General features: G+C 46.8%; 1 protein-coding gene across 1 annotated transcript in view; it reads left to right on the top strand.

Annotated features, from left to right (window-relative positions):
- Positions 1–1,080, top strand: part of LOC125045927 — a 14,929-nt gene extending 13,849 nt beyond the window's left edge. The window contains exons 6-8 of the mRNA XM_047643528.1: positions 1–7; positions 348–458; positions 719–1,080. The exon at positions 1–7 is cut by the window's left edge and continues 227 nt beyond it. Coding sequence (XP_047499484.1) covers positions 1–7; positions 348–427 — 87 coding nt within the window. The 3' untranslated portion in view covers positions 428–458; positions 719–1,080. The remainder of the gene's footprint in view (positions 8–347; positions 459–718) is intronic.
- The last annotated feature ends 14,146 nt before the right edge of the window (positions 1,081–15,226 follow it).

The raw sequence follows: 15,226 nt of genomic DNA, 5'->3' as shown, positions 1-15,226 counted from the left end.
ACTGAGTGTGAGGACATTTTCCAGTTTAGTTCTAGAGCGTCCAGTCTCAGGAAAGGAAAATGTGTCAGTTCTGGAGTACTCTGATTCGTTAAAGTTCTTTGGTGAAAGAAGAATTAAAAAGACATTTATTTCCTTTTTTGTTGTTTAGTAATCACATTTGCTGCCTTCAACACCACTTCCTATTTTCCCAAAAGGGACTTAGCAAATCGGAGAGAGTTGCTAATTATCTTCATTCCTGAGATTAGACGAAGGATAGTTAGAATGACATATGAATTTACGGATCATGTTGGTATATAGTGCATATTTCTCTTCTAAAGATATTTCATGCTTATTTGATTTTTCTACAGGTATATTCGACCATGGTGGAAACAACGAAGTAATCCTGTTTGTTTTCCTTCTTTTCGTCATGTTTACAACCATGTGGTAATGCTATAACATGGAATGCAATCTTGGAAGAGGTAAGAACTTACTAACGGAATGAAAGAGACAAACGAAAAAATGATGGAAAATCAACAAATTGGCTCTCTTAAAAAGAGTATGTAAGAAAAAGAGAAATAGAGAGATAGAGAGAGAGGGAGGAATGAATCGTTCAAGGTCAATTTGAACATTTCTGTAACGACGACGAGATGCATATCATTAATACATTATTCAATAGGAAAATAGGTTATTTGTTTTATCCGTCTCTATCTGCCAACCTCTAAAAACTTTCCCTTTTCAGAAACGTTGACAGTTTTTCTGCTCATCAGGGAACGCCAGTAGCATTCGCCAAGACTGTGGGACAACTCTACCGCTGTCCCAGAAGAGGAAATGAGTCGATTTACCCATATTTGATTTTTTTCCATTGTTCTGTTTGGAACTCAGAGGGCCGTCAAGGCTCACATAACCAAATATAGAACAATACATCTCACCACTGCTGGACTAAAGTAGGTCGACTCCCCGTCAGCACTTATTGTTTACGTCTGGCCACAGGGTTAAGCAAGCGTACGTCATCAGTCTAACTGATCTGTGGTTGCAGCAACATCTATTGCAGTGCTAGTCCAGGTCTGTACAAGTGTGTATACATGTGTGTGTAACTGTGTGGGTGAGAGTGTATTCATATACATATACATACATATATATACACTCTTATGTATACATTTATGTAAATGTATATGTGGAAATATGCATATATATATGTGTATATATATACATACATATATGAGTGTGTGTGTGTGTGTGTGTGTATATTTGTGCATGTGTATATATGTGTGAGAGAGTGTGTGTGTGTGTGTTTATGCATATGGTTTATATATATGTATGTGTGTGTATGTTTGTGTGTGTGTGTTTATACATATGGTTTTTATATATGTATGTGTGTGTATGTTTATATATATGTGTGTGTGTTTACATATATGTGTGTTTGTATATATATATGTATATGTATATATACACATATATATCATATAGTTCTACCCATCTATCTATATATCTATATTTATGTATATATATGTGTATGTGCGTGTGTGTTTGTGTGTGCATATGTGTGCGTATACATACTTACATATATATATATATATATATATACGTACATATATATTTATATATATACATATATACAGGTTACATATGTATATATATGTGTGTATACATATATATACATACATATATATGTTTATATATACACATATATATACATATAAATATATACATATATATGTATATACACACATTTATATATATGTATATATATGTGTGTGTATATATACACATATATATTATTATTATTATTATTATTATTATTATTATTATTATATTTCATTGTCATTATTAATATAATTATTTATATATTTTATATGTGTATACATTTAAATATATACATATATATAAAGTTTAATTAATTAATAATTAGGAACTCAACCTGTCTTACCTGTTTACTCTTTCCCTTGATTCACGGAGATTTCTATTTTTATTTCTAATTGTTGTAAGTAATTAATAACTTTGCATTATTTATAATGTAAATATTAGTAACAATAGTATCAGTATCAATAACGGTAGAATAAGCAATAGCAGTTTTCTCGAAAATCCTGGGAATGGGGAAACAAGACCATGAAGAAGTCAACTTGTAACCATAAACTTAAAGTAGACAAGAGATAACCCCGTCTTCAGTAAGTTAACATCATGCTTTATTATCATCATTATATATATCATTATGAAACCTGCATGTTATAGTCAGAAGCAGTCTGTTCGGTTTTGTTTCCGAACTTAACAGAAAACGGCGAGGCTAATGGACGTTGAATTTTATATATGTAGACCTTGATTACTTATGATTGATTTTGTGTACCATGAAGACTTTCCATATTTTTTATCTCACGAAGTCCCCCTCCCCCCTCCACCGCATATGTAGTAACATGGTGTCATGGAGACTTCTATATATATGTAGACCTTGATTGCTCCTAATATATTTTGTGTACCGGCCTCTCAATAAAGAGCCATTCTTGTAGGTCACCTGTGTTTTCTGCATCAATAAATCCTGCCATATACTTTCAGTTCTTAATTATATTCAACCAAATCTGTAGAGTAGTAGGCGAACTTTTTGACGGTCAGAAAAAAACCTGCCCGCTGTTAGGGGTGGTGTTGTTGACAGTTTTAATTACCCAGCACGATGGCGAAGTTACAGCAACGAAGAATTTGAGGAAATAGAAGCACTTTGGTGTCAAACCGAAAGCGGGAGGAAGGGAGGGAGGGAAGGAGAGAAAGGCAGAGAAATATACAGAGAGAGAGAGAGAGTGAGTGAGAGAGAGAGAGAGAGAGAGAGAGAGAGAGAAGTAGGGAGGGGGGAGAAAGGGAGGGAGGGAAGAAAATAAAAAAATAGAGGGAGGTATACAGATAACCAGATATTAGAGAGGAGAGGAGAGCGAGAGGGGGGGGGGGGGGGGGGAAGGAGGCAAGAAGAAAGGAAAGACACCAGGTGAAGACGGAACTAGTATAGACCTTATATTAGATGCAAAAGAAATTGCAACAGTGAAACTAGCATACAAACTGTTTATAAAAATCATCACAACTCGCATCTCTGACAGTCTGGATTCCAACCAGCCTAGAGAACACGCTCACCCACCATGGTGCATGGAAACGTGCACGGCCAATTTGCCGAACTTTCCCTATGGGTGTGTGTGTACATTTAAGTATATATATATATATATATATATATATATATATATATATATATATATATGTGTGTGTGTGTGTGTGTGTGTGTGTGAGGCCTCCAGGCCTTCCTTCTACCCTCCCTTCCCTTTTATTTCTTCCTCCCCCCCCCCATGCTTCCTTCTCACTCACCCTTGCTGCTCCTCTTCCTCTCTCTCTCCCACTCTCTCACCCTTGCGGCTCTTCCCCTTCCTCTCTCTCTTCTCCTGTTACAATCAAGTTCCTTGCTCGAATAAATCTCTCTTAATGCAGAGTTGCCTTTACTAATTTAGGGGATTAATCCAAACGGGTACAGAGCAACTTAATTGTAAACTTCCCAAGGTAAATTCGAAACTTTAACATTCTGATCTTAGTACTGAGTAAAGTCAAGATACAAACAATTGGTTTCTCTTGTTCTAATGAAATATTAATTTTGAGTAGACTATCAATCACTTTTCATACCTTCTAATTCTCTATACACTTAATCTATTTAAATCACCAATGAATAACTCAAAGGATGCAACAAGAGTGTGGAAATATCAAACAATAGTAGAGGTTTACCATGTATTACTATGAAATTAATTTACACGCTAGCAAATGCCAACAAGTATTTGAGAACAAAATGAATGTGAAGCACTGTTTGTCCTTCAATCACCACGATGCCAATAATAGGGCAGCTCAAGCAATTCAATCACAAAAAAAGAATAAGGCACATCATTGCTGCACAAAAGTAAAAGAAACAGCTCTGGTTCTTGACATATCTCCAATAACACTCTGGGCATTACCCAAAACACTGGTCACCTTTTACACAACAAAATCAACGGAAATCCAATTCCAAAAAAACACAACATCAAATATAATAATATCATATAATCATGTTGGAAACAGGGTACTGAGGTAAACAAACGTGCAGCTAATTTATTGGCCTAAAACAAAATACCACAAGACCGTGCGTCTCACCTCCACAAAGTTCCAGTTCGAGTCCGCTGGCTCAAAATGATTTACCTTTAACAACTTTTTCCATTATGATTATAGATAATTCCTAACCTTCTTGTGATTAACATTATCAAAAATAATTATTAGTCTTCCATAAAAAATAACCTGCACAGTTAATGCATCTTTCTGTTCACTACTACAATAGTGCAAGATCCATAGGTAAAGGCAAACTCAAAAAATCTCCTTTACTTGAGTAGATTATAAAGCTACTCTTCGTAACAACCCTCACTCACCCTTCCTGCTCTTCCTCCTCCTCCTCCTTCTCTCTCTCTCCCACTCACTCACCCTTCCTGCTCTTCCTCCTCCTCCTCCTTCTCTCTCTCTCCCACTCACTCACCTTTACTGCTCTTCCTCCTCCTCCTCCTTCTCTCTCTCTCCCACTCACTCACCCTTGCTGCTCTTCCTCCTCCTCCTCTCTCTCTCCCACTCACTCACCCTTGCTGCTCTTCCTCCTCCTCCTCCTCTCTCTCTCCCACTCACTCACCCTTGCTGCTCTTCCTCCTCCTCCTCCTCCTCTCTCTCTCCCACTCACTCACCCTTCCTGCTCTTCCTCCTCCTCCTCTCTCTCTCCCACTCACTCACCCTTGCTGCTCTTCCTCCTCCTCCTCCTCCTCTCTCTCTCCCACTCACTCACCCTTCCTGCTCTTCCTCCTCCTCCTCTCTCTCTCCCACTCACTCACCCTTGCTGCTCTTCCTCCTCCTCCTCCTCCTCTCTCTCTCCCACTCACTCACCCTTGCTGCTCTTCCTCCTCCTCCTCCTCCTCTCTCTCTCCCACTCACTCACCTTTACTGCTCTTCCTCCTCCTCCTCCTTCTCTCTCTCTCCCACTCACTCACCCTTGCTGCTCTTCCTCCTCCTCCTCCTCTCTCTCTCCCACTCACTCACCCTTGCTGCTCTTCCTCCTCCTCCTCTCTCTCTCCCACTCACTCACCCTTGCTGCTCTTCCTCCTCCTCCTCCTCCTCTCTCTCTCCCACTCACTCACCCTTGCTGCTCTTCCTCCTCCTCCTCTCTCTCTCCCACTCACTCACCTTTACTGCTCTTCCTCCTCCTCCTCCTTCTCTCTCTCTCCCACTCACTCACCCTTGCTGCTCTTCCTCCTCCTCCTCTCTCTCTCTCTCTCCCACTCACTCACCCTTGCTGCTCTTCCTCCTCCTCCTCCTTCTCTCTCTCTCCCACTCACTCACCTTTACTGCTCTTCCTCCTCCTCCTCCTTCTCTCTCTCTCCCACTCACTCACCCTTGCTGCTCTTCCTCCTCCTCCTCCTCCTCTCTCTCTCCCACTCACTCACCCTTGCTGCTCTTCCTCCTCCTCCTCCTTCTCTCTCTCTCCCACTCACTCACCCTTGCTGCTCTTCCTCCTCCTCCTCCTCCTCTCTCTCTCCCACTCACTCACCTTTACTGCTCTTCCTCCTCCTCCTCCTCCTCTCTCTCTCCCACTCACTCACCTTTACTGCTCTTCCTCCTCCTCCTCCTCCTCTCTCTCTCCCACTCACTCACCTTTACTGCTCTTCCTCCTCCTCCTCCTTCTCTCTCTCTCCCACTCACTCACCCTTCCTGCTCTTCCTCCTCCTCCTCCTTCTCTCTCTCTCCCACTCACTCACCTTACTGCTCTTCCTCCTCCTCCTCCTCTCTCTCTCTCCCACTCACTCACCCTTGCTGCTCTTCCTCCTCCTCCTCCTCTCTCTCTCTCCCACTCACTCACCCTTTCTGCTCTTCCTCCTCCTCCTCCTCTCTCTCTCTCCCACTCACTCACCCTTGCTGCTCTTCCTCCTCCTCCTCCTCCTCTCTCTCTCCCACTCACTCACCCTTGCTGCTCTTCCTCCTCCTCCTCCTCCTCTCTCTCTCCCACTCACTCACCCTTGCTGCTCTTCCTCCTCCTCCTCCTCTCTCTCTCTCCCACTCACTCACCCTTGCTGCTCTTCCTCCTCCTCCTCCTCTCTCTCTCTCCCACTCACTCACCCTTGCTGCTCTTCCTCCTCCTCCTCCTCTCTCTCTCTCCCACTCACTCACCCTTGCTGCTCTTCCTCCTCCTCCTCCTCCTCTCTCTCTCCCACTCACTCACCCTTGCTGCTCTTCCTCCTCCTCCTCCTCCTCTCTCTCTCCCACTCACTCACCCTTGCTGCTCTTCCTCCTCCTCCTCCTCCTCTCTCTCTCCCACTCACTCACCCTTGCTGCTCTTCCTCCTCCTCCTCCTCCTCTCTCTCTCCCACTCACTCACCCTTGCTGCTCTTCCTCCTCCTCCTCCTCCTCTCTCTCTCCCACTCACTCACCCTTGCTGCTCTTCCTCCTCCTCCTCCTCCTCTCTCTCTCCCACTCACTCACCCTTGCTGCTCTTCCTCCTCCTCCTCCTCCTCTCTCTCTCCCACTCACTCACCCTTGCTGCTCTTCCTCCTCCTCCTCCTCTCTCTCTCCCACTCACTCACCCTTGCTGCTCTTCCTCCTCCTCCTCCTCTCTCTCTCCCACTCACTCACCCTTGCTGCTCTTCCTCCTCCTCCTCCTCCTCTCTCTCTCCCACTCACTCACCCTTGCTGCTCTTCCTCCTCCTCCTCCTCCTCTCTCTCTCCCACTCACTCACCCTTGCTGCTCTTCCTCCTCCTCCTCCTCTCTCTCTCCCACTCACTCACCCTTGCTGCTCTTCCTCCTCCTCCTCCTCCTCTCTCTCTCCCACTCACTCACCCTTGCTGCTCTTCCTCCTCCTCCTCCTCTCTCTCTCCCACTCACTCACCCTTGCTGCTCTTCCTCCTCCTCCTCCTCTCTCTCTCCCACTCACTCACCCTTGCTGCTCTTCCTCCTCCTCCTCCTCCTCTCTCTCTCCCACTCACTCACCCTTGCTGCTCTTCCTCCTCCTCCTCCTCCTCTCTCTCTCCCACTCACTCACCCTTGCTGCTCTTCCTCCTCCTCCTCCTCTCTCTCTCCCACTCACTCACCCTTGCTGCTCTTCCTCCTCCTCCTCCTCCTCTCTCTCTCCCACTCACTCACCCTTGCTGCTCTTCCTCCTCCTCCTCCTCTCTCTCTCTCCACTCACTCACCCTTGCTGCTCTTCCTCCTCCTCCTCCTCCTCTCTCTCTCCCACTCACTCACCCTTGCTGCTCTTCCTCCTCCTCCTCCTCTCTCTCTCCCACTCACTCACCCTTGCTGCTCTTCCTCCTCCTCCTCCTCCTCTCTCTCTCCCACTCACTCACCCTTGCTGCTCTTCCTCCTCCTCCTCCTCCTCTCTCTCTCCCACTCACTCACCCTTGCTGCTCTTCCTCCTCCTCCTCCTCTCTCTCTCCCACTCACTCACCCTTGCTGCTCTTCCTCCTCCTCCTCCTCCTCTCTCTCTCCCACTCACTCACCCTTGCTGCTCTTCCTCCTCCTCCTCCTCTCTCTCTCCCACTCACTCACCCTTGCTGCTCTTCCTCCTCCTCCTCCTCCTCTCTCTCTCCCACTCACTCACCCTTGCTGCTCTTCCTCCTCCTCCTCCTCCTCTCTCTCTCCCACTCACTCACCCTTGCTGCTCTTCCTCCTCCTCCTCCTCCTCTCTCTCTCCCACTCACTCACCCTTGCTGCTCTTCCTCCTCCTCCTCCTCCTCTCTCTCTCCCACTCACTCACCCTTGCTGCTCTTCCTCCTCCTCCTCCTCCTCTCTCTCTCCCACTCACTCACCCTTGCTGCTCTTCCTCCTCCTCCTCTCTCTCTCTCCCACTCACTCACCCTTGCTGCTCTTCCTCCTCCTCCTCCTCTCTCTCTCCCACTCACTCACCCTTGCTGCTCTTCCTCCTCCTCCTCCTCTCTCTCTCCCACTCACTCACCCTTGCTGCTCTTCCTCCTCCTCCTCCTCCTCTCTCTCTCCCACTCACTCACCCTTGCTGCTCTTCCTCCTCCTCCTCCTCCTCTCTCTCTCCCACTCACTCACCCTTGCTGCTCTTCCTCCTCCTCCTCCTCTCTCTCTCCCACTCACTCACCCTTGCTGCTCTTCCTCCTCCTCCTCCTCCTCTCTCTCTCCCACTCACTCACCCTTCCTGCTCTTCCTCCTCCTCCTCCTCCTCTCTCTCTCCCACTCACTCACCCTTGCTGCTCTTCCTCCTCCTCCTCCTCCTCTCTCTCTCCCACTCACTCACCCTTGCTGCTCTTCCTCCTCCTCCTCCTCTCTCTCTCTCCCACTCACTCACCCTTGCTGCTCTTCCTCCTCCTCCTCCTCTCTCTCTCCCACTCACTCACCCTTGCTGCTCTTCCTCCTCCTCCTCCTCCTCTCTCTCTCCCACTCACTCACCCTTGCTGCTCTTCCTCCTCCTCCTCCTCTCTCTCTCCCACTCACTCACCCTTGCTGCTCTTCCTCCTCCTCCTCCTCCTCTCTCTCTCCCACTCACTCACCCTTGCTGCTCTTCCTCCTCCTCCTCCTCTCTCTCTCCCACTCACTCACCCTTGCTGCTCTTCCTCCTCCTCCTCCTCTCTCTCTCCCACTCACTCACCCTTGCTGCTCTTCCTCCTCCTCCTCCTCCTCTCTCTCTCCCACTCACTCACCCTTGCTGCTCTTCCTCCTCCTCCTCCTCTCTCTCTCCCACTCACTCACCCTTGCTGCTCTTCCTCCTCCTCCTCCTCCTCTCTCTCTCCCACTCACTCACCCTTGCTGCTCTTCCTCCTCCTCCTCTCTCTCTCCCACTCACTCACCCTTGCTGCTCTTCCTCCTCCTCCTCCTCCTCTCTCTCTCCCACTCACTCACCCTTGCTGCTCTTCCTCCTCCTCCTCCTCTCTCTCTCCCACTCACTCACCCTTGCTGCTCTTCCTCCTCCTCCTCCTCTCTCTCTCCCACTCACTCACCCTTGCTGCTCTTCCTCCTCCTCCTCCTCCTCTCTCTCTCCCACTCACTCACCCTTGCTGCTCTTCCTCCTCCTCCTCCTCCTCTCTCTCTCCCACTCACTCACCCTTGCTGCTCTTCCTCCTCCTCCTCCTCTCTCTCTCCCACTCACTCACCCTTGCTGCTCTTCCTCCTCCTCCTCCTCCTCTCTCTCTCCCACTCACTCACCCTTGCTGCTCTTCCTCCTCCTCCTCCTCTCTCTCTCCCACTCACTCACCCTTGCTGCTCTTCCTCCTCCTCCTCCTCTCTCTCTCCCACTCACTCACCCTTGCTGCTCTTCCTCCTCCTCCTCCTCTCTCTCTCCCACTCACTCACCCTTGCTGCTCTTCCTCCTCCTCCTCCTCCTCTCTCTCTCCCACTCACTCACCCTTGCTGCTCTTCCTCCTCCTCCTCCTCCTCTCTCTCTCCCACTCACTCACCCTTGCTGCTCTTCCTCCTCCTCCTCCTCTCTCTCTCTCCCACTCACTCACCCTTGCTGCTCTTCCTCCTCCTCCTCCTCCTCTCTCTCTCCCACTCACTCACCCTTGCTGCTCTTCCTCCTCCTCCTCCTCCTCTCTCTCTCCCACTCACTCACCCTTGCTGCTCTTCCTCCTCCTCCTCCTCTCTCTCTCCCACTCACTCACCCTTCCTGCTCTTCCTCCTCCTCCTCCTCTCTCTCTCTCCCACTCACTCACCCTTTCCTGCTCTTCCTCCTCCTCCTCCTCCTCTCTCTCTCCCACTCACTCACCCTTGCTGCTCTTCCTCCTCCTCCTCCTCCTCTCTCTCTCCCACTCACTCACCCTTGCTGCTCTTCCTCCTCCTCCTCCTCTCTCTCTCTCACTCACTCACCTTCTGCTCTTCCTCTCCTCCTCCTCCTCCTCTCTCTCTCCCACTCACTCACCCTTGCTGCTCTTCCTCCTCCTCCTCCTCCTCTCTCTCCCACTCACTCACCCTTGCTGCTCTTCCTCCTCCTCCTCCTCCTCTCTCTCTCCCACTCACTCACCCTTGCTGCTCTTCCTCCTCCTCCTCCTCTCTCTCTCCCACTCACTCACCCTTGCTGCTCTTCCTCCTCCTCCTCCTCCTCTCTCTCTCCCACTCACTCACCCTTGCTGCTCTTCCTCCTCCTCCTCCTCCTCTCTCTCTCCCACTCACTCACCCTTGCTGCTCTTCCTCCTCCTCCTCCTCCTCTCTCTCTCCCACTCACTCACCCTTGCTGCTCTTCCTCCTCCTCCTCCTCCTCTCTCTCTCCCACTCACTCACCCTTGCTGCTCTTCCTCCTCCTCCTCCTCTCTCTCTCCCACTCACTCACCCTTGCTGCTCTTCCTCCTCCTCCTCCTCTCTCTCTCTCCCACTCACTCACCCTTGCTGCTCTTCCTCCTCCTCCTCCTCCTCTCTCTCTCCCACTCACTCACCCTTGCTGCTCTTCCTCCTCCTCCTCCTCTCTCTCTCCCACTCACTCACCCTTGCTGCTCTTCCTCCTCCTCCTCCTCTCTCTCTCCCACTCACTCACCCTTGCTGCTCTTCCTCCTCCTCCTCTCTCTCTCCCACTCACTCACCCTTGCTGCTCTTCCTCCTCCTCCTCCTCCTCTCTCTCTCCCACTCACTCACCCTTGCTGCTCTTCCTCCTCCTCCTCCTCCTCTCTCTCTCCCACTCACTCACCCTTGCTGCTCTTCCTCCTCCTCCTCCTCCTCTCTCTCTCCCACTCACTCACCCTTGCTGCTCTTCCTCCTCCTCCTCCTCTCTCTCTCCCACTCACTCACCCTTGCTGCTCTTCCTCCTCCTCCTCCTCCTCTCTCTCTCCCACTCACTCACCCTTGCTGCTCTTCCTCCTCCTCCTCCTCCTCTCTCTCTCCCACTCACTCACCCTTGCTGCTCTTCCTCCTCCTCCTCCTCTCTCTCTCCCACTCACTCACCCTTGCTGCTCTTCCTCCTCCTCCTCCTCTCTCTCTCCCACTCACTCACCCTTTCTGCTCTTCCTCCTCCTCCTCCTCCTCTCTCTCTCCCACTCACTCACCCTTTCCTGCTCTTCCTCCTCCTCCTCCTCCTCTCTCTCTCCCACTCACTCACCCTTGCTGCTCTTCCTCCTCCTCCTCCTCCTCTCTCTCTCCCACTCACTCACCCTTGCTGCTCTTCCTCCTCCTCCTCCTCTCTCTCTCCCACTCACTCACCCTTGCTGCTCTTCCTCCTCCTCCTCCTCCTCTCTCTCTCCCACTCACTCACCCTTGCTGCTCTTCCTCCTCCTCCTCCTCCTCTCTCTCTCCCACTCACTCACCCTTGCTGCTCTTCCTCCTCCTCCTCCTCCTCTCTCTCTCCCACTCACTCACCCTTCCTGCTCTTCCTCCTCCTCCTCCTCCTCTCTCTCTCCCACTCACTCACCCTTCCTGCTCTTCCTCCTCCTCCTCCTCCTCTCTCTCTCCCACTCACTCACCTTTACTGCTCTTCCTCCTCCTCCTCCTCCTCTCTCTCTCCCACTCACTCACCCTTGCTGCTCTTCCTCCTCCTCCTCCTCCTCTCTCTCTCCCACTCACTCACCCTTGCTGCTCTTCCTCCTCCTCCTCTCTCTCTCCCACTCACTCACCCTTCCTGCTCTTCCTCCTCCTCCTCTCTCTCTCCCACTCACTCACCCTTCCTGCTCTTCCTCCTCCTCCTCCTCCTCTCTCTCTCCCACTCACTCACCCTTGCTGCTCTTCCTCCTCCTCCTCCTCTCTCTCTCCCACTCACTCACCCTTGCTGCTCTTCCTCCTCCTCCTCCTCCTCTCTCTCTCCCACTCACTCACCCTTGCTGCTCTTCCTCCTCCTCCTCCTCCTCTCTCTCTCCCACTCACTCACCCTTGCTGCTCTTCCTCCTCCTCCTCCTTCTCTCTCTCTCCCACTCACTCACCTTTACTGCTCTTCCTTCTCCTCTCTCTCTCTCTCTCTCTCTCTCTCTCTCTCTCTCTCTCTCTCCCACTCACTCAGCCTTGCTGCTCTTCTTCCTCCTCCTTCCTTCCCTCTCTCTCTCTCTCTCTCACTTACACCCCTACATTTTAACTCCTGCTTCCCCTTTTTCTCTTCCTCTCTTCTTTTCTGTCTTATCTTTAGTTTTGTCATCGTTTTCCTTCTCTCCCTTAACATCTTCTTTCTCTTCATATTTCTGTTCTACAAATCTTTAGCGCTGATGTTCATGGTTTTAACTTTTCCTTTATGCTAGCCTAGCTTAGTCTCAAAGTTTTCCTTTCGTTTATTCATGTTTATCTGTTTTTCCTTTCTGTATAATGTTGCCCTACTCTTCCTTCTACATTTCCCCACTCTTTTTTTCTCAATATTCTTGCCCTTTATTTTATGGGAACTATACTAAAGATGTACCCTCCCTGGATCTACCCTCTCTGTGCTCGCCTTTCTCTTGTCTAAACTTTATCTCTATCTGCCCTCATTCCTGATCTCTCCTTACCTTTCCTTTGTCCAAATCCTTATTTCCACCACCCTACTACCCTAATTGAACCCTTAACCCTATATCCTGACCTTATCACTGGCCCACGGGAATTCGTAGGATCCTGGAGGAGCCACAGCAGACGGATCGCCCGACTCTTTCATTTATTTTATATTATTTTATGTACACGCCTCTCATGTTCTATAGGCGTAAACCATGTAAACAAGTAGAATTCAGTTCATAATAAGATTGTTTACTTTGTTTACTTACTGAACAAACTTACTTGCTGAGTGAGGGTGAGTGAGTGGGAGAGAGGAGGAGGAGGGAGAGTAGGAAGGGTGAGTGAGTGGGAGAGAGGAGGAGGTGGAACCGCGTATCTTCATGATTCCGAACTGCCTGCCGCTTAGTTTTACACTTTTTATTTTCGTGCTGTGTCAGAATTTTAATGTTTTGTTAAATGAATTCTGTTTTTGTTTCAATTTTTATTCGTTCTATTTTTAGTGATACAAGGCAAATTCAGTTATTTTTTGTTATTTTAAGTTGATCATTATAAAAGTTTCGTGGAATATTTTACTACCATTACTCAGGGCAGATTCTCTGTAATGTTATTATTATTATTATTATTATTTGCATGATGATTAGTATTGTCCTTTTTTTTGTTATTTTTTAGCGTTTTATTGATACCTTTTTTATACTCCGTGTTATGCCAATAATATTTGTATCTGGACTTTCTTTCACTTTTGTTATTTTCAAAACTGAAAGTGGATGTTTTTCATTTTATAGCAACCATTACTGGTCCTGTATATATATATTGTATTTTAAATAATTCTTGCAAGAAAGTTAATGCGTCTTGCCTCCTTTCCCGCCTATATATGGGGGCCATTTGGGCTAAATAAAGAGTGTAAATTAGAACGTGTGTTTGTGTGCTACTCCCCATGGATCCTACAGGGATTTTCAGACGGACAGGAACGAAAAAGGTTGTATCTGAGCCTTATTCTTACCAATATGAGAAGCTGGGCATGCTAATTAGTTTTTTTTATGTGCAGTGGTAGGTATATAAACACCTATATTGCTACCTCAGACACTCCATTCTTCTCATGAGGGCCTGTAAGAGATTTTTATTCACCTTTGCTCTTTTTTTTCTTTTCTTTTTTTTCTTTTTTTTTTATGTAGTAAACAGGGCTCCTGGTCCTTATGCCTTTTATCCCGCTTCACGGGGCATCGTCACTCTGACGGTTTGACGAAAGGGTTCCTCCCACGGACACCTTACATGTGCATATATACACACACACACACACACACACACACACACACACATATGTCTGTGTATGCACACACACACACACACACACACACACACACACACACACACACACACACACACACACACACACACACACACACACACACATATATATATGATATGGCACTAGAGGTGCTAACGATAGCGTTCATGGAACCCCGGAAGAAACTATGATAAGATTAGCGTGGAGCGGAAGAGAGCTTGGGAGGAATGTGTATGTGTTTGTGTGTATGTATGTGTATGTATATATATACACATATATATGTATACATATATATAACGAACATAAAAACATTATTAGATAAAAGAGGAACTGACAAAAAGGTTTTTGAAATAAACAAACAAATGTGTAACACAATGTAACAAAAAGAAAAAGACAGAAACATTGTGGAAAAAAAACAGGACATGTATACGAGGGCGAGGCATACCTAAACAAGCGGGAACTGCTTTTTACTTTAATTGCATTACACCGTAAACTGAATGGCATAACTGTTGTTGAGATCCGGCTTCATCTTGTGAATGTACAGGGATTCTGGGATAATAAGGTCGAATCTGTTAGATCTGGATAGAATTTTAAAATCATTATGAGTGAAAGGATGACCTGTGTGTGAATGCTGGCGGACAGCTGAGAAAGGAGGTCTGTTGAGAGGTAGGCTAGTTCTTATAGATTTACCCATATGTTCAGGTATTGTATGTTTGAACCATCGTGTAGATGATCCAATATACCTAGCATTACATCTAGGACAGTTAAAAATATATACAATATTTGAACATAGTTCTGAAGGCAAAGGCCTTCTTTTCTTAAAGAAAGTTGATTTATGGGAACGAATGTTTTAGTATCTGACGTAATTGTTTACGAATAGTGAAGCTTTAAGAATGTGATGAAAACTATGGATAAATAAAATAAACAAAACTTTGCCTGTGTATAATGCACTTTATTTATTGAGATTTGATTGTCTCATGCACATATGAGATATACAAAATATTATTAGACTTTAAAGTAAAGATCCTAAAAAAATCACACTCCTTTATATGCTACTACTATAGCGAATATAATTGACCTAGAGATGTATATAATAAGTCCATTTTCAGGACAGCAAACATCTGGCAACTCAATCGAACCCTCGGGTACGCCGAATCACAAAGTCGCTTTTTAGTCTAATCTTCTGACTCAATAATACTTGTGCCTACATATGTAGAAGCAGCGCTTTATATATATAAATATATTTATATGTATGTATATATATAAATAAAACACAATATAAAAGTACATAGAACAAAATCTACCAAAAAGTAGAAATAAATAAAACAACAAAAACATTTCGTTTTATTTCACTTGTTCAACCGTTAAAGAATAAATATAATTAATAAAAAAAAAGATCCCCCCAAAAGTACGCACTTGTCTTTGTTCAAATATAAAGTAAAACAAATAATCAATAAATAAATAAGATTCATAAAAATATAATCAAACAAAAATATTTCTTGTTCTTCTCTAAGTATTAATAATAATAATAATAATAATAATAATTCCTGTTCGCT

This window comes from Penaeus chinensis, chromosome 38 (assembly GCF_019202785.1).
Source record: "Penaeus chinensis breed Huanghai No. 1 chromosome 38, ASM1920278v2, whole genome shotgun sequence".
In the NCBI taxonomy this organism is placed as follows: Eukaryota; Metazoa; Arthropoda; class Malacostraca; order Decapoda; family Penaeidae; genus Penaeus; species Penaeus chinensis.
The sequence above is the reverse complement of the archived record's forward strand: the minus strand, read 5'-3'. Positions and strand labels throughout refer to the sequence as shown.